At 37.2% G+C, this 26,554-nt stretch overlaps 1 protein-coding gene across 11 annotated transcripts in view; it reads left to right on the forward strand.

Moving 5' to 3' along the window:
• Positions 1–26,554, forward strand: part of Pard3 (par-3 family cell polarity regulator) — a 635,367-nt gene that overhangs the window by 402,329 nt on the left and 206,484 nt on the right. For 5 of the 11 annotated variants that reach the window (XM_069990655.1, XM_069990656.1, XM_069990658.1 and 2 more), the window contains 4 exons: positions 4,167–4,318; positions 5,360–5,404; positions 11,028–11,255; positions 25,684–25,909. In XM_069990655.1, the coding sequence (XP_069846756.1) occupies positions 4,167–4,318; positions 5,360–5,404; positions 11,028–11,255; positions 25,684–25,909 (651 nt within the window). The remainder of the gene's footprint in view (positions 1–4,166; positions 4,319–5,359; positions 5,405–11,027; positions 11,256–25,683; positions 25,910–26,554) is intronic. The other 6 variants (XM_069990664.1, XM_069990665.1, XM_069990659.1 and 3 more) reach the window with 4 other exon arrangements.

Below are 26,554 nucleotides of genomic sequence, written 5' to 3' on the forward strand. Positions count from 1 at the left end.
ATCCCACTTAAAATAAGCAGAAGCTGTTACATCACTCCAGTTCGTGTCTCTTTCTGAAAGGGAGAGCAGCAGTGGAGGAAGTAAGGTTTAGTTAGACCTTTGTAGTATTCATCTCAGGGACCAAATTCTTTGAATCTCCACCATGTTGAGAATCCTTGGAGGTGTGGTCATGAGAACAGATCTGTTTGGGGCCCTCTTGGTGAAAAGAAGTAAATAACTCTTAGAGATAGATTGTGGCATTAATTTCCCTAAGGAGGATTTGCACAAAAATGATGGGGACTTGAACAATTTTACTGTGGGGAATATGGGGCAAAGGAAAGAATATGAATGAAGGGTTATCCAAACAAGAATGGCAGCTGTTCTGCATCACAGCAGAAAATGTAAGCTTTTCCATGCTGACAATATCTCCCTAATCTTTGATGAAAATGTTAGGAAAACAGAAGGGCAATAAGACAGGATTAATAAGTGGAATTTTTAATAACATTGGAGGTCAGGATGTGGTTACATTCTCTAAAGAATCATCTGTCAGTCCTGCAGCCTAACTTGTTAAATATGCTGGTACACTGTTTATTGTATCTGAAATTGGTTTAATGGGTTTATTAATAAGGAAGAATTAATTATGTCATGGTTTAAGAATATTTAGTTATTTTAAGACTCTTATTAACTCACAAGCTCATTTGACATTTTAAATTGTGTATGTTTATAGTTCAGTGCATAATTGTGGAAGGCTAAATATGTCAAATGGCTATGTTTCTAATTTGTTAATGAATAGAATATGTATTTTTTCAATTAACTGATTTAGAGAACATTAACAATGTTTTTAAGGAAGGGGAATAACAGCACATTCTAATTTTTGTGTATGTCTGCCAAATATGGCATGTAAACTCAGGTCCTGGGTGCTATCCCTTAGATTATTCCTCTCAAGGCTAGTGTGCTACCACTTGAACAACTTAATCTTTTTTCTGATTAATTGGATAAGAGACTCAGACTGCCTAAGCTGGCTATAAACTAAGATCCTCAGATCTCAGCCTACAGAATATCTAGGATTACAGGCATGAGCCACTAGAGCCCAGCTAGCACATTTTACTTTTAATGACAACTTATTTTCAGAGGATATAAAATGATTTTGAAAATATGCTAAATGACAATTTTGGCAGTATTGATTTGTATTTCTTTGAAAATATTTTGCCAAAAAAATTGTGCTTAAACTGAATTTCAAGTTCATTCTGTCCTCAAGTATGAAGTGTGATGCCTTTTTGGTTTTCAGATTTTTTAGTTTCTCCTTCTTCCCCTTCTCCTCCTCCTCCTCCTCCTCCTCCTTCTCTTCCTCCTCCTCCTCCTCATTATCATCATACACTAGTTTACATAGGTGGTTTCATTGTGGCATTTTAATCATGTATACAATGTTTTCCATTACATGTTACTTGGTCTGTCACTCTCCCTCCTGCTTCCCCCCTCCCTCTTCCAAAGACCATTTCAACATGTTTCATTGTTTTAGTTTCATACATGCAGACTGAGTTTGTGTTTTAAAATGTTCTGCAAGAAAGAAAGGAAAAAGAAAGAGAGAAAGAAGAGGAAGGAAGGAAGGAAGGAAGGAAGGAAGGAAGGAAGGAAGGAAGGAAGGAAGGAAGGAAGGAAGGAAGGAAGGAAGGAAGGAAGGAAGGAAGGAAGGAAGGAAGGCAGGCAGGCAGGCAAGCAAATAAGCAAGCAGAGAGGAAGTGTAAAGAAAGGAAGGGACAAGGGAAGGAAGAGAGGGAGGGAAGGGAAAAGGAAATGAAGGGAAGGAAAAAAGGATATACTGGTTGATAAGCATGCATGAAATGATTGGATATCTGCTTTCACATATAGAAGAAATAGTATTGTTACTTTTAATTTTCCACTTGTAAAATTATGTCCCCACTCCAACCCCCTAGTGTCAGAGATCAAAGCTAGGCCTTGAGCATGCTAGGTAATCACTTTACCACTCAGCTACATCCTCACCCCTAAATTATCAACCACCCATATCTTAGCCTGACATATGTGGCCATATGTGAAGACTTCAGGTTAGATAAGACCCTACTTCTTGGAGCAGAACATTTTTTGCAAGTTTTGGAAAAGAAATACGATACTGCTTTTTTTCCTTTTTCTTCTTAAAAAACTTTTTATTGTTATAAAGGTGATGTACAGAAGTTATAGACAATGACATTTATTAATATATGATGTCATGTATTACCACAAACATAAAACAAAATTATTTGGGACTTGGATAGACTCCTGTTCTCTGTGAGATTTATCTTTTATTGTGTGGATCCTGACCCATCCGCTTAAGGGCAGGCTCATTGTTGATCTCGACCCTGTTCGTATTTAACTTAAAGAGTGAATGCTTTCTTAAATTCTGGGACATACTCACTGGCTAGGTTTCTTTCAGTCTTGGCTGACATGAATTTGGTGGAAAAGATTGAGGTTTGTCCTTTAGGTGGCCTTTATGATTGTGTGTTTGTGTGCGCGCACATATGTCCCAGTCCCGGCCCTTGAACTTCCTAAGCTTTTTCTAGCATTGTATTACTTCTGGCTTTTTGTGGTTAATTAGAGATAAAGACTTTCCTGCCCTGGCTGGATTCCAGCCATGGTCCTGGGATCTCAGCCTCCTGAGTTATTAGGATTACAGGCATGGGTCACCAGTACCAAGCTTGTTATTTTTTTTTCTCATTTTTTATTTAAGTAGTATTACAAAAGAGTTAAAATTCCCTTTATGTGGTTTTTTAAGATCTTCATAATTAAAATTACTTTTACCATTTAATAGGAAATCTTCATTGCATAATAATAATTCCTTTGTTTAATAGTTTACTATTTGCAAAAGGGCTTTCCCTTCCTTGAATTATTTTATTGGCCTTGAAAAATGAGGTGATTCTCTTTGTGAGTGCCGCTCAAAAACTATCATTCCACTTAACCTACTGGCAGAGATTTTCTCTTGGTATTTTCTCAACTTTTGGCCAACTTTCATGCACAAGAAATTGCAGCTGGATTTCCATTGTGTATCACAACTAGTTCATTATAGATTTTGTAATATGAGTGGTAATTTGCATAAGGCCTTGAATTCATCAGAAACATTGAAATCTGTTGTAAACCCGGCTTTCTTATCAGAATTAGCCCCCTTATTGTCAATACATTAAATTGGTCATGGAGATATGTTCTCCTGCCTGGCCAGATAGACAACGTATCTGGACCCAACAAAGGATAGCTGATATCCAACACAAAGAAAAAAAAATTCCTAGTATCAACTGTGCTCAGAACACCTGGTAGTGCTTTTTAAACTGATCACACATTTTCACAAATAACAGCAATTCTGCATCAGCTCCAGCCACTTCCTTTGGAAAATCATTTTGGAATGTATTCTGTTCCCAATAGAGTGCCATATGCTTCCTCTTCTTCCCTACTTGGGCCACTGTGTTGGTGTAACCTGAATCAAATATCATCTAAACTTAGCGAGCTTCTCCTGACACCCGCATATACTGTCGATCCTCTCATCTGTTGGAGCCACGGCATCTGTTCATATATCCAGTTTAGAATTTCCTTAGGAATTTGTAGAACATAGGATCTTTTCTTATTTATTGTTTTGACTTTGTACTATTCAGCAGGAGAGCTTAATCAGAATAGATTCTGTTGGAACGTCATTGAATTGGGTTCTCAGTTGCTTAGCATATTGCATCTTCATGAAGATTTTTTTCCTTCTCTTTCCTTTTCTGAAACACAAGGTAGACATATAAAGAGGGCCAGAACACAGGCTTTTTGAAACTAATATTCCAATGTAATTTACACTGTCTCATATATAAAATTAGGCAGGTTTCTTCACATTATCCATCTTTCCAATGTCTTCTAAGGATTGGGCTCATTTTTAATAATCACTGAAAAATAATGATATATGGTCAAACATAGTGATGAAACAGAACAGGAAGCAGAGGAGGAGAAAACGGACACATTTTTAATTCCAATGTTTAATTAAGTATCTATTTTTCCATTACCTTCCATTCAGGCACTGTGTATTTCAAAGTGATCTTTATTTTTGTTACTTAGTTTAATTTTTTGAGGATATTCACACATACACATATATAAAAATTTTGTACAAAAAAGTGTATGTTTTCTATTTTTAATAAATACTTCTGTGCTTATCATTCTCTTTATACCAGCTCTTTAAGTCCAGATGTTGATCCAGTACTTGCTTTTCAACGGGAAGGATTTGGACGGCAGAGTATGTCAGAAAAACGCACAAAGCAATTTTCAGATGCCAGTCAATTGGATTTCGTTAAAACGCGAAAATCAAAAAGCATGGATTTAGGTAGTGAGTACAATCTCCATGAATGTTTATCTAAATAAGGTTTTGATGCTTTCAGGATAGAATTGATGGCCCTAAACACATGTCTGTTTATTTTGTGCAATAGAGAAAATAAAAACGTGAAATATGAAAATTTGGCAAAAATTAGTTATTCTGTGTGTTTGAGATCACTGTAGTACTCATAAATGGCATGTTTACATAATATACAATATGTTGATATATGTGTTCTTATGAGAAAGGAAACAAACACATGTGCATATCATGCTATATTCATGTATCTTTATCTTAAAGAATCAGAAATATTTTAACACTGGCTACTGAAAAGCAATTTCATTAGAAATATATTTGGCTTATTGTGGAATTTTTGAACTAGAAGACAAAGCTTTGGAGAGAAACCATTATCTCAATCCATGTATAGAATTTTGTTATGTCATGCTATCTTCCTTTCTTTAATAACTCTGAGGTTTACTTGATAGATTCTCTTGTATTTTGATAATGAAGACATTTAATCAAATTAATAATTTGAGAGAAAATTTATTGTAGAATGTATTTGAGACCAAGCAAGAGGAGGAAAATAACCATAGTTGCTCAATCAGACACCAATCAGGTAGTGTCATTCTCTAAGTGTAAATCAGCCAAAAAAGTAAAATAATTATATACAGAAACTGAATGATTTTTTTAAAGAATTTTTTGTTAATCTGTTGTAATTTAACGCTGTTCTCTGGTGGCTGTTTGTAACTTCAAGACTAAAAGCATTAATTTATCATATGCATATAAGAAAAATTTGGTGATGCCTTGGCTAATTATGATATGCTAACATATGAATAACACACGTATCTGTAAATGAAATGACTGGCAAGTTGCATGGAGATAATGCTTATATTCTCCTTTTATTTTTGATTATGGATGTTTGCTTGATGTTACATACTATTTGCATGAAATATTATCTAAGAATTGTCACCTAACTGTAAAGATCTGGGAATGATTGAAGCATGTTGGGCTGAGGGGACTAACTGGGCTAACCATTATACATTTACCTTTTAACAGTAGCTGACGAGAGTAAACTCAATACAGTGGATGACCAGAAAGCAGGTAAGAATGGATTGTTAGACTGTTGCCATGGAAACCATGGTCCAAGGAGCTTATCACAATTGCAAAGCTGCCAATCATAATGCATGTAAACATAAGTATTCCAGTCTTGCACAGATGTTTCCATTGTGGGAAATCAAATTGTGTAAGGTTTTTCTTTCTGTTAGAATTTACCAGTGGTGTGCCTATTTAATTGAAATATTATATTAAAATGTTAAAAACAGACAGATTTTTCAGACTATATTTATGTAAGAATGATTGCTCATAATTTGTAGAACATAAAAATTCTGAAAACCTGATCCAGTTAGTTTTAAATTCTGAAAACATATACCGTTAAGAATGTGATGTCTAGATTACACCCAGTTCTCAAGGTAATGACTGGTTTGAAAGATAATATTGCTAAAGTTGAGTGTCCAATATTGCTATCATAAATCATTCCTTGGTTCTTTTCCTCATGCAAGAACTAGTTTATAATTAAACCTGACATTGGATTAGACTATTGAATGTAAATGGCTCCATTAGCTTTGTGAACCTGTTCTAAATTCCTTTGCTTCTAAATCATTGCTAAATCATACCATAGAAATAATGGATTGCATTGAACTGGGTTTAACATTATGGTAGAGTTTACATTTTGTGTTTTTACATGAAAATAATAAGAGGAGCTCCTTTCCCACCACCCCCAAAATAGTCTCATTGAGGACAATCAGTCCATACTGTCCTCAGTCTCACAACCCTCTTGCTTCCTAGCTTCCTAGGCAGAGGAAAATCTTTCCGTATAGTTTGATACTTAGATTTTATGCTGTTTTGTGCATGAGTTATTTTAAATTCTGAATCTTGTTTTAATAATTCTAGATCTAGCATAATGTAGTTATATCACTTGGTACTAAGTAGCTATAGTCCAACTTTTTAATCAGCAGTTGTAGTAGCTTTAGCCTGGTTGAAAAATGTGTATGTATCCTGTATACAATGTAATGATTATGCTGAGGATATTTCCAGTTAACATGTTCTGTAGAATAAAAGGTAGCTTGTCTTGTCAGGCAATTAGCTATAGCCTCAGCTATTCCTAAGTAGCTGTTTTTCTCATCAAATATAAGATTCATTGGAATCAGAATCATGGCTGTAGAAACACATTACTTGATAGTTCAGATATGTAAAATAGGGATTCTTTCTTTTTTTTTGTAGTTATACTATATAGTACTTTTGAAGACCCAACTTCTGACTCAATGTTCCTAAAAATCAACCTGAACCACTTAGATTTTAGGAATTGGCTGTGGAGCATATCAGCTAGGTAAAAATTGCATGACATTTTAACTAGCTCAAAGATACCACAAAGAAAAGAAGATTTTAGTTTTGTTTAAAAGATAATGACTCCACATTTTACATGAAAGCATTTCCTGGTGAAGACACAACTTTTATAAGCTGTAATAAAATGTTAGTTCCTCAATTTGAAAGAGAGTTTGCAGCAAACCAATTTATCCTACTATATTGGGAAATCATTAGATTAAAAATTATAAGGTGGACACCAAATAGCCCTTTGGTGTGTTCATTTTATAACATCAGTAAAATATTTAAACTTGGTTCTCTCTACTCATTAGTAGAAAGTCAACAGATTTTCAGTTATTTTCCTTCTTCACATCATGATTTGACAGTTCAAAGGTTTTGGTAAATTCAAAGTAGCATTTTAGCATATAGCCCATCTATTGTGCTTTTAAAAGCCTTTCATGATGAAGATTGAAATTCATTTTCCTTTATCTTTCACTAATTTGGGGTTTGGGGGAGTAAGTAGTTTAGGCAGGAGGAGTATTAAATATGAAAAAACAAACAAATTTAAGGCTAAGGATCTAGGTCAGTAGTAAAACACTTGCCTTGCATGTTCAAGTCCTTGGTTTTAACTCTTAGTACCACAAAAATAAAGATTCAGATGTAGGGAAAATAGCAAAATTTTCCTACTTCCAAGATTTAGGGATCTTGTATTATATTTGGAAGAATGTTGGGTAATTATAGTTATAAGCTTAAGAGAGAATAGAAATAACAAGAAAATTATGCTTTACAGTAATCTAACCCTTAAAATATAAAAAGCAAACTTTTTTTTACTTTTTTTTTTTTTTTTTGGTCGATCATGGGGCCTGAACTCGGGGCGTGGGTGCTGTCCCTCAGCTCTTCAGCTCAAGGTTAGCGTTCTATCACGTGAGCCATAGCACCACTTCTGGCTTTTTCTGATTATGTGGTGCTGAGGAATCAAACTCAGGGCTTCATGCATGCAAGGCAAGCACTTTACCCCTGAGCCGCCTTCCCAGCCCAGTTTCCTTTAAAGTATTGTTTTAAATAAAAAAAATTAATATCTTTTCTATTAATATATTTTCTGTTTCTTATACATAGTTTATACAGGAAAAAATAATTTCCTGTTTACATGACTTGTGTTAATAACCTCATTCATGAATTTTAATATATCATTTAAAATCTTTCTTAGCTAGGTGCTTCTTTCTACTTGAGAGGCCTAAATCTAGAAGATCACAGTTCAAATCCAGCCATGGTAGAGAAGTCCATGGGTCTCTATCTCCAATTAACCAGAAAAAAAGTTGAGCTAGAATTGTGGCTTAAATAGTAGAGTATCAGCCATGAACAAAAAAGCTGAGTGGGTGGAGGCCCTGATACCAGCAAACTCAAAACACACAAAAAACTTTATTAAAAGTTTCTTGGACAAACATAATTCCTCAATTTATGTTACCCATGTGGTAGATCAGAAGTCAAACACCTCTTTCTGCAAAGAAGCAGATAGCATTTGAGGCCACGTAGGCCTTATAGTCTCTAGTACTGTTGTCGAATGAAAGTAGCCACAGATGACATGTAAATAAATGGGTACAAGTAGGTTCCAGTAAACATTTCCAGGTTAAGCCCTAAGTTTGCTGAGCCCTGTCATAAAACTGGCAAATTGTAGAGACTGACTTTTCGTGTAATTTGTTATTATGGAAATTTTCAACCAACATAAATATAGTCTATTCACCTCTTGTAGTGCTAGTACCTCTCATCCACAGTAATCAACTTTGTTTTTTTTTCTGAAATGATATACGAGCTGAGAGAAACGTCAGATAGGTAGTACTCTTAAGTTGCACTGATAGTTTTGTGTACTGGGGATGGAATCCAGGGCATCATACCTGCTAGGCAAGCGCTCTACCATATAACTGTATTCCACTCACCCGGTTATAAAAATTTTATTGTTTCTTTAATTATACTTTGGCCATTGGTTTTCTTTGCAGATTTGCCTTTGCTTATACTGAGGGATATTTCATTAAAATACCCATACCATTTCTTAAAACGTTATTAAGTTAGGTTTTTTGTTGTTGTGTGTTGGTTTTTTGTTTTGTTTGTTTTTGTTTGCCAGTCATGAGGCTTAAACTCAAGGCCTAGGTGCTGTTCCTGAAGCTTATTGTGCTAGCGCTCTTCCACTTGAGACATAGTGCCACTTCTGGCTTGGAGCTAAGAGTCTCACCAACTTTTCTAGCTGGGCTGGTTTCAAACTGTGATCCTCAGATCTCAGCTTCACTGAGTAGCTAGGATTACAGGCATGAGCCACTGGTGCCTGACCATCATTAACGTTTTTATTGCTCTGTGTATACTAAGTAAAAACTTAGCTAACTTTTCATGAATAAAGTTTTCATATAGCAAAGGGTATTTCTAGTACCATTTGTATAGTAACTACTAAAAGCATGAATTATTAATAATAATTAATGATACTAGGATTTGAACTCAGGACTTTTTGCCTACAAGGCAAGCTCTGTAAACATACCTTAATTGGAGACACATATATATAGGATATATAGGACACATAGACTATATAGAAATATATCGTAGTGAACCCAAGTACCAAATATTTGCCTAATAACATGTTTTACAGAACCCAAACACAGCTGGAAAATTAGTCATCATTTAAAAAAAAAGATCTTTCCAATGCTAATTGTAGGACAGGACAGATCCTTTCTCTTCTTTCTGATTCTGTAATCTTATCTTTTGTTTCTCCATTGGAACAAAATTCATTTTCCTGCCGTAACAGAATTTTTAGGAGTAATTTAGAAAATGTACTTGTCAAAATTACAGTGCTATGAAGAATAAAAGTAAGATTGATCTTGTTTGAAATATTTTATATGTACTCTTGTCATAAAATAAATAATAACCTGCATTGAGAAAGTAAAATATATCATTTTCTTCCAGCATGATAATTTATGGATTATTCCTTCATCATTAGAATTATACGTCTACCTTTCTGCCTATATTACATTTTCATCATATCTAAAATGACTACCCCATTGTGAAAATTGGTCAAAAAAAGTGATCTAAATGAATTCTTAAAACATAATTCCTATTTTAATGGTCTGAATTTGATTTTGATCTTTCTTTAAAATACTCTGAGCTATGGAAAGCCCATGTCACAACTATTTGTCTTCTAGGTAATAACATGACAAGGCTATTCCCTAATTATTGATCAACATATGGGCCTGATGATCCCATGCAGAGATAAACTAGTTTCTCCCACGCTCCCTTGTATTTCATCTGTCTTTCTAACAGGATAAGCGAAGAACCAGTTTTGAAACCTGCATTGCCCAGGTGGTGGGACAGAGCTGCTATTTTGGCCTTTAGAAGCTGAATTAGTCTACCTTTCAGTGCTGGGTCAGGTAGTGATGGATGCTGCTGTCTAACCTGGTTAATGAAATCAGGTTTGATTGTCTGTTCAACCTGGTTCTCTTAGTATTATCTTAGGTCTGGCAGAATTTCTGCCCTGGAACTTCCAGAAATAGATCCAAAATTTTAATTCCATGAGTTTTCCCCTGACATCCAGCTGAAATTTCCTTAGTAATTGCTAATTCTTCTTTCTTTTGTCCCTCCCTGGTTTTGTTTTGTTCTTTTAAAACAGGTGTTATTTCCAGGAACACAGACATAAGGACTTAGGTCCAACCCTTTATCCTCTTCTCTTCCTTCTCCTGGGAGAAAGCCCTTAATGTCCTTCGTTGCCATTTGGATCTTGTCTAACTCTTTCCATAGAACATTCTTATTTCCTAAAAATGACTTCTCCCTGGTTCTGCAGGTTGTCTTGCTTACATTGGTGATGCAAAGCCCCTTGAGCTGCTTTTATTTAGGGAGGGCTGTGACTTAGTTACCATGTAAGACAAAAAAGTTCAGTGACATGGATGTCCAACTTTTACTACATGGTCCTGATACTGCCAGAAAATGCTTTCAGTTGCATTGAAAGGCTTACGTGGGTTGGTTACCTCTTAGCCTTCTCACCACTTCTCTGTTTTAGGTGAAAGTTTTAATTATTCTGCTTCTTCGATTATATAATATGTATGCATATATATTATTTGGAACAAAATGTTTTGATACGAATTCTTTTGTTGAGATAAAACTGGAAAACCAGTTAGAGATTTTTCTAATGGAAATAGACAAAAATCTAATGAATATGGAGAAAATTAAAGTTAACAATGGTCATTATATATTTGCTATCCACATTCAAGTCCTCATCATTGAGAAAAAGAATAATCACCCCAATGTTATCCATAAAGCATAGATACTCAGTTACGTGATTTCTGCCTACCTCTAACATGTTTGTTTTTGTTTTTGTAAACCCTCTAAGGCTCCCCCAGCAGAGATGTGGGACCTTCTCTGGGTCTGAAGAAGTCAAGCTCATTAGAAAGTCTGCAGACAGCTGTTGCTGAAGTGACTCTGAATGGAGACATTCCTTTCCATCGACCACGGCCACGGATCATCAGAGGAAGAGGTTGCAATGAGAGCTTTAGAGCTGCCATTGATAAGTCTTATGATAAACCGGTGGTAGATGATGATGATGAAGGCATGGAGACTTGTAAGTCCGCAGGGGCTGAAGGAACAGCACTTTTAAGATGCTCCTTAGAGCAGTGATTCTCAAAGTGTTTTCCAAGGGCAATGAGGGATTCAAGGGGATCTCTGAGGTCTGACATGTTTTCACAGCAAGAAGATAATCTTTTCCCTTGTACCATCATTCTGTTTTATGTAGAGGGATTTTCTATTTTGGGTACGGTCGTGGGCCTGAACTCTGAGCCTGGGCGCTGCCCCTCAGCTCTTCAGCTCAAGGCTAGCACTCTACCACTTGAGCCACAGTGCCACTTCTGGCTTTTTTTTGCTTATGGGTGCTGAGGAATCGAACCCAGGGCCTCAAGCATGCAAGGCAAGCACTCTACCACTGAGCCACCTTCCCAGCCCCTGTAGAGGGATTTTCTAGAGGCCACAGGCCTTGTGGCATGCATAAGATTGAATGCAGAGTAGATAGGAGAATCCACCTTTGTGTGTGTGGGGGTGAGAGGGGGGGGTTACGATATAATGAGAGCTGGCCTTGAACTTACAGTCCACTTGCCTCAGCCTCCCAAGTACTGAGATTAGAGTTGTGTATCACTATTTCCAATTAGAATTGATCTTTTCAGGTAATAGTAAATTTTTTAAATTGAATTTAAATTTCTTTGGGAAAAATAAGGATTTTTTTTTAATGTGTGATAGAATTTAATTTGTCACCATGACATTGATTTGTTATTTATGTTTCACAAAGTCATTTATATTTTACAACTCTCTGAGTTTTCAACATACTCAGTACATATTGATAGGTACAATTCATATTTCAAAAATATTATTTGGAGGCCTCAATAATTTGTAGTCAGGTGAAGTTATTTTTAGACCAGAATATTTGAAAACTACTGCTGTGTAGTGTCTGTCAGGTGGTATAGGCAATTAATATATGTAATAGTTTGTGATCTTGTAAATGTGTGCATGTATACATATATATAATTCATATCTATAATATATATCTATAATCCCTGTATATATAAAATATGTAATATGATACATGTTATATATTATATGTATTATATATGATATATGTATTGTATATGATATATTACATATTATGTTAGTAACCCCTAATAATACATATATTATATACATTATATATAATATTAGGAGTTACTCAATTTTCTTGAACCAGATTAGCAGGATCTATTTGTAGATGTATGTGTGTTTCCAAACCCAAACATTTTTAACTAAGCTGACTGAAAGTCAAAGGTTACTATGAATGAATTATATGTTTTTTCCATGGTCTATTGAGGAAAGTACACTGTTTATAAATATGAGTGAATTATTCTTCATGGGGTTATTTTCATATTTAAACACTTATTTTTATAAAAATGGCCTTCTTGCCAGATGCTGGTGGCTCATACCTGTAATGCTAGCTACTTAGCAGACTGAGCTCTTAGGATTGCATTTCAAAGTCAAGCAAGAAAGTCTGTGAGACTCTTATCTCCACTTAACTACCCAAAAAAGCCAGAAGTGGAGCTGTGACTCTTGTGTAGAATGCTAGCCTTGAGCAAAAAAATTTTAAAAAAAGAAAAAGTCTCAGGGACAGTGCTCAGCCTGAGTTCAAGCCTCAGGACCAGTGCGCGCGCACACACACACACACACACACACACACACACACACACACACACACACACCATTCAAAATAAAAATAGTAAAAACATGTATTCATGATACATTCATAATATTCTTATTTTTAGAATGTTCTTCATAATATTCATTAGAAGAGCAAGATAGAAATTCAAATGGCAAAAATCGCTAATGAGCTTACATTAGTCAGAACTGCTCATTTATATTTTAGGTTTTTGCTTTACCTATTTTTATTAGTGTGGGATAAGTGTACAAGTAATGGGCTTCTTTAGGATATTTTCATAATGGATACAGTGTACTTTGATCAGACACACCACCATTACTCTCTTAAATTTCTAAAAATTTTGAATTAGCATACATCATATCATGAGGGAGGGTCATTGTTCCATTTATGTATTCTAGGTACATTCAACAACTTTATCACCACCACCCCTTTCTCTTTTCACTTCTTCTGCCTTCTGCCTTTGTCCAATCATGTTTGGTGGGAATCAGTACAGATGGGTCTCCAAAAACTAAAAATAGACCTACCTTCTGACCCTGCCATGTCAGGGATATATGCAGGAATATAGCTCAATATATAAGAAACATGCCTGCATATAAAATTTTTAGCTTTTTAATGACACACACAGCTCTCTACCCATCTAACTGCTTCCTGTGAGAAAAGTTCAAAGCCCTACAGACTGAAATTAGAGCAGAGACTAGAGATAATTTATTTGAATTGAAAATGACTTGCTTTTTCTCATTGGGTAGACCACTTTCCTAAGGAATATTGTGGTGAAGAAGAAAAGTTTAAAATAAAGAACAGGTTCCAAGGAGTTCTAACGCAATATTATGTAATTGTGCCTATAACATATAATGAGTTAGGGATGATGAACATTTCTTCCATAATGTAATATGTGAAAGGAAACTTGGAAGAGGATTGGTACACTGCACCCCCACCCCATCGAATTTCCCGTCTAAATCTGGACAGTTTCTTCGCTATAATCAGCCAATGATTTCAAATATATGCAGCCTATTATTGCCAGATGAAGAACATATTTCCGATTTTAGCTGCCAAGCCTTTTCTCCAAGATTCTGAATCATATGATCTTTTGGCTATGCTGAGATTTCTTCCATTGCACTAATGGTTTTTGCCATTCTGACCAGTCCTCCTTGATGCTTAGGGATTTTAATTCTGTCTGCTCAGAGAGAAAACTTAATTTTAAGAATACAGTGCTTTTACTCCTCAACATATTTTTTAACAGTCTATCAGTTAGAATGCTTTTGAATATTTTCTCATTCTGTTTAAAATGTTATTTTAATCCCTTTATAATTCAGTTTCCTCTTACATCACTCATTTCAAATGCAACAAAAGATGGAATATATATGAATGCAAGGCACACTCTGTGATAGTCAGCTTTGTGTTATAATAAAGTTTTATTTAGCTCCTGGTTCTGGAGGTTGCAGTCCTAGATCACACAGATGCCTGGGGTGGGGAGTTTGTGTTGGACAACACGCTCACATTATGAGGAAGACTGGAGACTGGGGTCTACAGTCCCTTACAAGGTCACCCAGTGACCTCCTGCTGATCTCTCAAAGGTTCTGCAAACAAATAACTGCACCCCTGAGACCAGGGACCTTTGGGGAATACCCATGGAAGCTATAGTAGTTGTTAATTCTGTGTGTCAGCCTCTGTAGTTCATACCAGTATGGTCACCTGCTCTTATTCTTGAATAAATGGTTTCCTCTTAAAAATGAGAAAGTAGCACATTGAAATTTATTGGTATGCCTTTCTTCAAGAGAAAAATAAGTAAATCAACAAAGGCAGAGTTCTGGACATGGGCAGGTGCACCTGCTACCACAGCTCTCAAAAGTCCTGCCACTAATACTAACTTTCAGAGCACTCTGCTGAACTTTTTATTTGGCAAATGAAAAGCAAGTACTGTGAATTTCAGATGTTTGAGGTTTAAATTGTCCAAATTGGATGAACAGATGGAGCAGGCGCCATCCTGAGGTTCCAGTGACCTGTATACTCTTGCACTTTCTTGTAACGAAGTTGAGATTTGGGTCATGCTCCTTCATCCTCTGGAACTTTAATTTTTCCCTCTGGGAAAATGAAGGCTCAGAGACCTAAATCACCGACTTTGAAACTGTGTTGTGACCTGTGGTGTAGGAGTGGGAAGGTCCCCAGCGTCACCCATCCCCCTCCTGTCCTCCACCACTGCAATTGCTTTTGGAATCAGTGTTATAAATTCTTTTTTTAAATGAATTATAGATTTTAAAGACATTGGTTTGCTGGTTTCAGGAAGAAATTTATCAGGTTCTGAAATACATGTCCTGATAGTTTCTGAGGTCTCTTAGTGTTAACATCCTCTGATCTTCTATACCCATTTATTTACTCATCTCCCTCCTGCCTTCTAACTCTTGGAACCTTCTCTGAGGTCCATGGAGGAAGACAGTCTCATGTCTGTTCCAGTCCTGCCTTCCTGGGCACAGGGGGTTAACAAATCACAGGATTTGTGAATGTCTGTCTACTTTAGGTAGTGAGCAAACTCCTAGGCACTGTGGATGTGTGACAACATGAGAGGGTACAGAGAAAGATTTCAATGAGTATCAGCTTGGCAGGGCAGAGTATTTAACTGCACCTGTTGCATACCATGTCAAACTTGGCACATCTAGACCTTCAGTATCTCAGCAAAACTTTTGTGTTTCTTACTGACAAAGATAAGCCAAGTACTGATGGCTCATGCCTGTAATGGTAGCTCCTCAAGAGGCAGATCTGAGGATTGCAATTCAAAGCCAGCCTGGGCAGGAAAGTCTATGAGAGACTCTTATATTCAATAAACTAGTAAAATAATAAATAAATAACAGAAATGGAGCTGTGGCTCAAGTGATAGGGCATTAGCCTGGGACAAAAGAAACTCAGTAATAGAGCTCAAGCCTGAGCCTGAGCCTGAGTTCAAGCCCCAGAACTGGCGCCAAAAAAAAAAAAAAAAAACCCAACAACAATCAAAGTGGAATCACTGCTGATGTCATGAGACTGTTACTCTATGTTGTTAGACACAGAATGGCTTCTTATGCCCACAGTTGTGACAAAGGCCACTGGGTTGCTTAGCTTCTCTTGGACTGTTGTGGAAAGAGGACCATTGTACTAGTAGACAAATCTGTTGTCAGACATGACAGTCAGCAAGGATATAGGGTGCTGTGTGAACTGGGTAAAGATGATTGAGGTTGAAAAGGGAAAGCTATAGGAACCGAGGGAGGGAGGGAGGAAGGGAGGGGAAAAAGAAAGGGAAAGGTCAGGGGAAGGGGAAGGAGAAAGGGAAAGGGAAAGGAGGAAATGAGGGAGGGAGACTGGTGAGTTTCCCAGCTCATACAGTCTCCTGCATTCACTTGCCTCTTTATGAAGAAAACACGTGCAGAGGCATGGTTGATTGTGCTTGTCAGCTGGGTTGAGCACCTCCCCAGTGAGTAGATTTCATGGCTCTGAACAGGCTTGCCTCTCTCTGCAGTGTTGAAATCATGGCATAGGCATAGCGCTGGGGGCCAAGAGACTGGGGCGGGATCTGTGTGATATCTGGTATCTGTCATCTTCTGTAGCACTTACGTTCTTCCTGCAGAGATGGCAGAAGCCAGCGTTTTTGTCTCTCATTTAATCCATCTGGCCTCTCCATGTTGTGTGTGTCTGTCTGGATCAAGATGGAGCTTTGTATGTGGGAGCCATTATCTCTGAGGCCCTACCTGTGTTTGACAGGTCAGAGCATCTACAATCTGCTCCTTCTTCTATGCAAATTACACACCCAGCCTAGGGCTCAGCAAGCAGCTTCTGCTTCCCCATTATAAATCAGTGACTGTTGCTACCAGGAAAATGCAAGCAATAACGTTGCCTTGTTTCCCTTCTTAAAAATACTGAGTACCAAGGTTTTGAGTTTTTTTTCTATAATTAAAAGTTGCCACTAATTATAAGCCCTGTTATTAATTTACTAACAGCTTCTTGTTGGAGGAAATAAAACACAAAAGAACCATAAATCTCCTATTAACTGTGCTTTCTGATTCTAAGATAGAACAAATCCAGAATTGTGAATGTGAACAAGCTTTGCAAAATTGAGACTTTGCTTTTGTGTAGTTTGCCTTCTTTACATCTAGAGTACTTCCTAGGAAATAAAACATATTGCTCTAAAATATGCATACTTTAGGTTTGCAGTACAAAAAACTTTGCATTATTACATCATGTAATATGAAAGCTGCTAGAGCAATTTATAGTTTTATTAGCTATACAATAACAAATTGCATTTGATAACTCAGATTTCTTCCTGTCCAGGATTTTGCCTCTTTAGAACCTTCTCATCGCCACCATCTAGTTGAGCAACTGTAAGCTCAGAGTGCAATGAAAAAAAAAATCTAAAGTGTTTGAGTCGTAGACACCTTGGTTATATCCATGCTTAGAGAGAGATGTTTTTAACTATTTGACCAAGATTACATCCTCAAACTAGATATTAGCACACATGTTTTCTCATGTTTACTTCTGTGATTTTTTTCTAGAATATTAAATTTCCAAATGGGAAAGGCCCCATTAATGCATTTAGGCGTGTGCTCATGAGTCCTGGCACTTGTCATTTGACTCTTCGGCTCTAAGTTCCTGAGTTGTCAGAAGCTGACTTAGGCTGGTAAGCCAGCTTCTGAGAAACCCCATGATTAAGTGTCCTTGTAGCAGTACAGATTGTCATGGCAACAGAGGGAAAGCCAGCCTAGGTGGAATTAGGGGAGAAAGAGCTGGAGGGGATGGATGGTTCCCAGACAGGTACCAGCTATTGCTTGACTGCTGTTGCTTCAGAGCCTTCTGACAGGTTATAGAGGGGGCTATCTGGATTACAAGCTGTCTTAGGTTTGTGTGTAATGTCCTGCTGAGCACACAGAAAGAATGAGGTTTAAGATGTAGACAGAGCCAGATATAGTGGCTCAGGCCTGTAACCCAAAGTACTTAGGTGGCAAAGGTAAGTTCAGGGTTACCAGTCACCTAGGGTGGGTTGGGGGGATTAATGAGGGGATTAAAGAATAAACCAAGAATGAGGGTGTGCCTGTAATCTCTGCAACACAGAAAGCATAGGTAAGGCGATTTGGGGTTGAAACCACTTCCAAGCAAAGGTAAAAGCTCCTGTTTGAAAAGAAACTAAAAAAAAAGAATAAAAGAAAAAAGCTGCCAAGCAAGCATAAGACTGGGGTTCAAACTCTTAATACCAGGAGACAGGGGGCGGGGGGTGGGGGGTGAGGGGTAGTTTGAATTGTGTGCCATTTATCTTACTGTTCTTTAAAAGCATTAAAAAAATTTCAAGTGAACTAGTAGGACTGCTGTGGTCATGATGCAGATGGGTTATGGGAAAGGGATATCAAGTAGCAATATTGGGGGCAGGATTACTCATCGTGAGGTGAGGAAGGTGTTTAGTAATGCCAGAGACACAGAAGAGCCTGTGTTGACATGCTCAACAAATACCTGTAGAGGTGGCCAGTGCATATGCTGGTGGGGGCCTCTCCCATTAGCACTGCCAATTAGCACATTTAGATCTTAGCATTCTCATCCCTGTGTGTACGCCTGTTATTATCAAGATTTCATTATGCTCCTGAAATCTCACGCCTTTCCTCTTTCTAGTCCACCTTGAGCCCTTGTTATTTAACACTCAAGTATCCTTAAGGACCACCGGACTGGTCCTATGCCTGAAGGGAGTGACAGGAAGTGGCTGCTCACACTCTCTTTCTCACCCCTACCAGCTGTAGAGCTCATTTCCTACCCACACTGTGCAGTCCCCTGACCATGCCCGCTGCCTTGCCTGTGTCTGCCACACTGCCTTCTTTCTTCCTTTTTCAGAACCTTTTTCCTGAGCCATCAAGTTTTCCCTTGGCTTTTGGGAGACAGACATTCTGACTTCTCAAAAAGAAAGAATATTTGTAACTTTTCTCTATGTTATCACATCTATACATTTTTATACTATTTTTTTTTACTTAAAAGAGTTTGAGCACAATGGCCTAGAATCTCATTTTTGCTGCAGTAAATATTGTGTATGCTGTCACAGTGTACAGGAGTGTAGCCCACTCCTTGGTTAAAATAAGCTTTTATATGGCAATTCTAGTTTTGGAGTTTAAGTGCTACCATATTGGTTCTATGAGAATTGTTGGAAGGAAAAACCATGTGGAGCTTTCTACCAGTAGATAACTTGCCCAGAGACCATCGTTTAAACAGAAAATCCATTGGAAACCAAAAGCAAATTTGCAAGGGATTGCTAGGAGTCAAGTTAGCCTGGAAAAAATAGCGTGCCAGATTCCACCTCCAATTATCACATGGAGGCATGGCTCAAGTAGTAGAGCACTAACAGCTAGCAAGCAAGCTGAATAAATGTGAGGCCCCTGAGTTCAAACCCCTTAACCTGAAGGTGAGGAGAAATTGTGCAAAAATGTACAAAATTGAGGATGTAACCATCATATGTGTGTTCTGCAGGGCACAGTAGGAGAGGAGGATGGCTCTGGTAACAGGTGAAATCCTATTAGGGTATTTGTGAACTCTTTACCTACTTCACATGGGAGATGGATGAGAAATGGTTAGACAAAGTGAAAATGAAGGATGTTTTGCTAGTAAATGTTAGACTTTTGGGAATAATCTTAGACTTTTGTCTATCCACATAAACTGAAATTTTTTCTTGAGGAAAAAAATTTTTTAATGTAAGTAATGTGTTTTTAGAGTAGAATTTTTGTTTTGTGATTCATCTATTCAAAACTTCCTCTAGTGGTGAAGACCCCGCTCTGGTAACACTCCAAGTTGTCACATGGTTCATTCATGGTCTTACTCATTTCTTTATTATATGAGTTACTTTTCCTGTACCACATCTTGTAGATATATCTGCTTCTTTGATCTTCATGTTTCATGGCTGACTATATGTGTGTATAGATTTTTTTTTGTGGATTTTCATTAAAAGCAAAGTGTAAGCCTTGCCAAGAGCTTCACATTCTAATGTTAAAAGTCAGAGTCCAGAATGGCAGATTCTGTTACTCTCCACCATCTGTGTTACTAGCTGTTCATTTCCTATATTTTTTTTTTTTCTGTTCTCAGCATTAAAGTATTGAACTCAAATAAGAAGCCAAAGTACTACTTTTGTCCCTACCATTGCTCAGTTCCTACTGAAGACTTTGTAGTTGCTGGGTGTCCAGTTCTCATCAGATTTTTATTGCAATGTTCTTTTACCTAGCACTCAGTAATAAAAATCAGTTGGTGGCAAGTGGATTTGTAAAGTGCAGTGAAATTTCCCATTAGTAATTTAACTGATTTTCAGACAATAGCTCCTGAAGATTGAGTCATTCTATGTGATATATCCTGTCCCCCATTTGGGTGCTTTCAGCTACACTTAATAGAAAATCCAACTCAGAACAATTTACATGATAGGAAATACAGTGTTTTATGTAGCTGGATTGTAGAGTTGGGCAGATCTAAGTTTTGTTTACTAATTCCACAGCCTAAGCGTGGTATCAAATACCCAATCTCTTTCTACCTCTTCTGCTCCACCTTTCATAGTTCAGCTCATGCTGGGGTAATTCCAGAGCTTAGAGCTCAGGGAAGTTTTCCTTTCTTGTTGGAAATTGGTCATTGTTTCAGACAGAGAAAGTATGTATTCAGTATGATATGATGAGTATCAGTCAGCCTAATGACCTTGGACTGACACATCACAGGACACTGCATCCATAAGTTGGTTTAAACTTAATAATGTTCTTTTACCTAGAACCAATAACACAAAGTATTATTGGAAGAAGAAAAGAGAAATGCATTTTGGAGAAGCAATCAACAGATCCTTATGAACCAATGATCAGTTACCACTTCTCAATAGGGAAAAAAATGACTGATGACCATATATTCTGAAGACAACTTTTAATAGTAAATGTCATGACTAGATAGGCACTTTATATATGGTACAAGCTTCAGAACTTGGGACTTTAAATAAAATACAATGTCACTTTCCCCATAATCATGAACACATAAGTGCCCAATCTTCTCCAAACTTCTTGGTGACCCAGTCCTAACATGATACCTTTTAGAATTGAGTAGCTTAATTTGTAATGCAGACTTGAATTTTAATTGAGCTACATTTGCATCTGTTGAAAACATGGTAATTAGGTATGTCTTAATTGCAGAATGACTGTGCTGCACTAAAGAGAAATAAGCAGCTTCATGCTTTACCTTCATTACAAAAAGAATCTTGAAGGTACCTGTCTTTATAGGTGATCGCATGGAAGAAGAGCTGAAAGTTCAATGCACAGAGCAGGTTAAAACAGGCAGAAATTTTAGAAATAGGCATTTCTATTTGTTTGGGAGGAGATAATCATCTTCCTTTGTTCAAGCTCTCTGAAAAAGGAAAGCAAATAATATGTAAAGAGCAGAACTAAAGTGGAAAACATCAAAATTTATGTGGCATTTAGATAGTAAATTATCTAAATGTAAGCATACGATTAGTTTTTGCATTATAATTTACTATATGAACATAGTACATCAAGTCATTTACTGATGTATCACTATTTACTTTTCTTAGTTAAATATTCTTCACATGAGTATTTTGTATTTTCTTAGATTAAGGGAATAAGAATATTTCACAGCCATTTTTTTATAGAGCAGTAGTACAAGTACAATGATTGGCTTTAAAACTTACAGCCAAACTAACGTATCAGTGACTTTGAGTTTATATAATTTCAAATATTAAGCATATGCAACCAATTTCTTTGAGCTTTTATAAACCACGTAATTTTTGCACAGGGACATGATATAGTGAGAAATTCTTATTGTTAGCTCTCCAATAATTTCTAAGTTCAAAGCATATATAGTGTGATACTTTAAAGGAACATCTTATGTTTGTACATATGAAGCTCCATATTGCTAAATATTTTTAATTAGTTGGCATTCAGTGGGACTAGTTAGATCAGTATACCCCCAATAGAGTTCCTTTGATGATGTAGTATCTAAATTAGAATGTTCAGAACAAGCATAAAGAATTCTCAGATGTGCAAGTATCATTTTAAACATCCACTTGCTTGGGGCAGTAAAGTGAGGTAGGAGTTTTCATTTTATAAAATGAGGTTACAAAGCCCAAAGTTACTAAATGATTTAATACTTTCTCGTTTCATCCAATTTAGAAAATAAGTTGCATTACATACACCAGAAAATTATTGTGAATTTGAAAAGAATTGGCAAACAACACAACTTCAGCATATAGTGAGTTGTGAAGGCAATGCATTTATTCTGTTACTGAGCCAAGAGCAGACATATGCCCCTTGAACTTCTGCCAAAACTATTAGGCAGAAAACTCACAGAATTGCTACTGATATTTCCATTCATGATTTATGATAATGGTTGCTGTGGATGACTAAGTCATTTACATTTATTGAGCTCCTGTTTTTGTTTATAGTTGCAGACATTGTAAAGGGTCATAAAACCCATCAGATGATACATAAAGCACTAACAATAAGAGGATAAAATTATTCGAGGAACTGATTCGAGGTAAACCAAGCACAATGGGTAGTGCAGTCCTGGTATTACTATTGTTGGGTTGTGGTTAGGCTTATCAGACCTGAATAGAGGAGAGGGGCAGGTATGTTCTAAAGACAGGCGGATGGTGGTATGCAGAAACTAGATAAAAACACATTTAGAACTTGTTGGCCAGGTATACCAGTTGTCTTTCATTTCAGTAGGCATTCCTTTGCAGCTGTAATTTTCCTGATAGTCCTTTTTAGAGGAGCTTACGTAATGGAAGACAGACATGCATAAGATGTTATAGGAGAAGTGCAATAATAGAAGTGTAAGAGCTATTCAAATGTAAATAAAAAACCGATTCCATGAAGAAACTGTGGAACATTCACTAGCCTCTATAGAGCTTATTTGAGTATACAAATAGACCTATGTTTTTGGAACTTCTTAAAATATTACCTTGAATTTGAGGTCATGCCCAAAAGGGTTGATATCATGGTCTCCAAGCAGTTAGGACAAAGCCATGTTTGCTTAAGCTATATTTGCATTCTATCATGGAGCTCTCATTTAAAAACAAACAAACAAACAACTACACATAATTAACAAGCCTCTGGGCCAGCTGGCCAGGTTATTCTTTCCCTGCTCTGTGTAGAGCACATGAAATGACTGCTTTAATTCAGAATTATTTGTATAGCTTTGCATTCTCTCTATGTCCATCTGAAAGTACGGGCTTACTCTAACCCACTTATTAATATTATTACTATTATTTATTGCTATTATAATGACTTATTATCATCACAATTACTATTCGTATATTAATAGGAAGGGAAATAAGCACATTTTCAGAGCCCTCATATCTTTTGGAGGAGGAAGGTGGGTTATTATTAGATAACCTGAATATGGGAGGAGGCCGGCCTTTCTAAAGTTATTTCTTTTACTAGTCTAGAGTCCACAGTACACATTTGATCTTTCTGAGTGATTTCATCGATCTGAGCTACAAGTCACAAGCATTAAATGACCACACAGGATTGACAATAAGGTTTTAAAATGCAGTGCTTACTCCTGGAACTATCTTCTGGGCAGACTGTGTGGTGACTGGATGACAGATTACCCAGATCCATGCTGTGTGAAGCGTGGAATTGAGCAGTCACAAGCAGAGTTGATCAAAGAACTAAATAAAGGTCTTGCTGAAGTACAACTGTGCAGTGAGGTCACAGTGAATGTAGTAGCCTCAGATTGTGAGGAAACCACTTCCAAATGGAAGAAGGTAGACTGAACGACCTCCAGAGAACCTTCCAGATTTAGACAATAATGCTCTTACTCTCCGGCTGTACCTAGGGCATGACCTCCTGGGATAAAAATACATTGACTCATGTATGTAATCAAATGTGTCAAGAAAAAGAATTCTGACCTTTTTTTTTTTTTTTTTTTTTGCTAAATACCTGGCATCTTTACGGAAAAACATAGAGCCGTCTTACTTATCACCACTGTGCCCTCATTTAATAATTTCTTTTCTGATATTGAGGGTTTTAATAGCAAATGCCTAATACTGATCAGCATTGTCTTTGCTGATTTCATATCCTTGTTACAATTTACTGGTAATTCAAGTGCTCCTTGGCTGGTAGACAGGCAAGACAGGACTTTACTTAAATTAACTTGGTTTGGAGGTCAAATCTTGCAAAAGATTGAGTTGAAGCCTGACCATCCTATTTGGTTCTATATACTAGAACTTCGGAAACACTCAGAAACACATACTTAATTTGTTGACTCTGGGAAGAAATGACTTTGGAAATGTAGGGAATAGTCTGAAGCTCTCATAATTTTTATTGTATCTGGAAGAACAATTTTATATGACCAACTTCAGAACAGGTTCATGTGGACATTTGTGCTTCTTAATTGAGAAATTCCTAAAATTCTTTCAGTAAGTAGAAGCTTTATATAGTTGCTTGTGAGTCTTTCAGTGAAAACCACCATTTGGAGCATTGGAAGTACCGTTGAACTACATGCTTGAAGTGTTAACGAATGGAACATTCTTATCACTAGGTTTTATCTGTAAAGATGGAAGGATTGTAGTATTGATTTACTGGTTTTCATGACTCCATCTGCCTCTGTTCAGCTGCCATTGTGACCTGGGTATATGAAATGTGGAGCAGTAGAATACAGTGTGTATAATAGTGGCATTACTTTCAATGTGGGCCTAATGCAGTAATCCTATAAAATCATGTTCCAGTAGCCAGGAGGATCTTTTGCAGCTACAAACCCCATAATCCACTTGTGTGTGCACAGATCATACCTTGACACACCAAAATACTTGGAGAGAGAAGTCCTCATGCTGATCTTGGTGAGGGGTATAGTTTAGCATATTGAGAAACCAGACTATATCTTCACTATCATTAACCAAGAAGAAAAACTGTGTGGAGAGGGCTGTGTGTTCCCTTTTTCTTCATTTTGTACACACAAAGCTCATGGTCCTGAAGGGTACGTGCTGCATGAGGAAGTATCACCACTTCTCCTGCAGTACACACTTGCTGGAAAGGGCTTTAATGACAATATTGCATCTACTCCCTCTTGTCCTTGGTGCTTAAACCAGGTTTTTAGACTCCAGGCTCAAAGTTAGGTACATCCACTTGCCCCCATATGCCATAAAAAGATATGGTAAAAAACAGAGAAAAGAGATGTATGGCATGGCAGCCATAGGAAGACAGCACTTAGTATACATCGGCCATCTTCAGAGGTGTAGACATTGGCTTCAGGTTAAATAGGGAGAATTAAGGGCAGGGAATGAGAAAGGGCAGTTACAACAGTACCAGTCACAGGTGTGTGGCCTCTGGGGTCATTATCTCAGTCTTTGGAGGAGTTTCAGAGAAGTTATCACTTTGTTACTGGAAGAGAGCAGGAACAAGATGGTTTCCTGAGTTGGGTGCTGAGTTTAAGATGTTAAGAAGAAGGAATTTCCAGTGTCGGGGGAAGTTTGCCTTTCACATAAGGTGTTTATCAATGCATTTTTATCTGTTCTGCAAACAAGGTGACTGCAAAGAGGCTGCAGCTGAAAATAGTTCAGATCAAAGGGCACAGATACATAGTTAGAGGACCCAGTGACAGCACCTTTTACTTACTGTTTACAAAGCCCACTCCCTGTGGGCTAACCTCTGTGGGTAGGAGTCACCATGCACTTACTACACAGCCCCTTCTTGTCTTCCTCATTATTAAATAGCACTGCTGTCCATACCCATGGCAGGGCCCTTCTGCTGTAAAAGTGTGGAACAGTAGAGTCCTTGTGTCTTTTAGTGTCTTGACTTAGTTGCTGTGACTCCCGGTAATCCTTATCTTTCTTTTCTCTTTCAAGTGGAAGAAGACACAGAAGAAAGTTCAAGATCAGGACGAGAATCTGTATCCACAGCCAGTGACCAGCCTTCTCTGGAGAGACAGATGAATGGGAACCAAGAGAAAGGGGACAAGGCTGATAGGAAAAAGGACAAAACTGGAAAAGAGAAGAAAAAAGACAGAGAGAAAGAAAAGGATAAAATGAAAGCTAAGAAGGGAATGCTGAAAGGCTTAGGAGACATGTTCAGGTAAGTCCTTGCTTTCATAAACCTCATTGTCATGTGCCATTCCCAGTGGGATATGTTCTGCTTTAGGGGACTTCTTTAATGGGTAAATATTAAAGAGTATATTTCCACGGACCTAGATGTAGTATATACTCTCAATGTGTATGGTCCATACTGAAATGCTGCTTTGTGCCACATGACCCTTATAAGTGATGGTGAGCTTAATAAAAGCAGTAAACTGCATTTGACATCATTGTCTATCTTTGGGGGCAACCAAAATTCTCTTAGCTATTGCATGTTTACTTTCTTCAGGATTTCACTCTAGTTATCTCAGATCATTTCAGCAGTCTTGAAGAGGATACCTTGCCAAGCATGTAAATAGCAAAGAGATGAAGGAGGGCCTGTGTGTCTTCTTCTGCCTGAGTGTAAAAACCCAGGAGACAAAGGGCTATGCAAGCGGTGTTTGTTCTTTTTTTGTGTGTGGGAACAATGGCTCATTATTTAAATTTAACACAGAACTCAAGTTAGTGGTAGCATTTAAAGGTTCATTAATAACAAGTCTAATAAAAAATGTTACAGATAGAGCTTCAATTAAGCTGTGTTGATTAATTTAATACTTATTACTTCAGTCTGTAAAGATTTCATTAAACACAGTCTCTGGCTGTTCCT

Source organism: Dipodomys merriami, unplaced genomic scaffold (assembly GCF_024711535.1).
Source record: "Dipodomys merriami isolate MVZ:Mamm:240054 unplaced genomic scaffold, mDipMer1.0.p SCAF_4, whole genome shotgun sequence".
NCBI lineage: Eukaryota > Metazoa > Chordata > Mammalia > Rodentia > Heteromyidae > Dipodomys > Dipodomys merriami.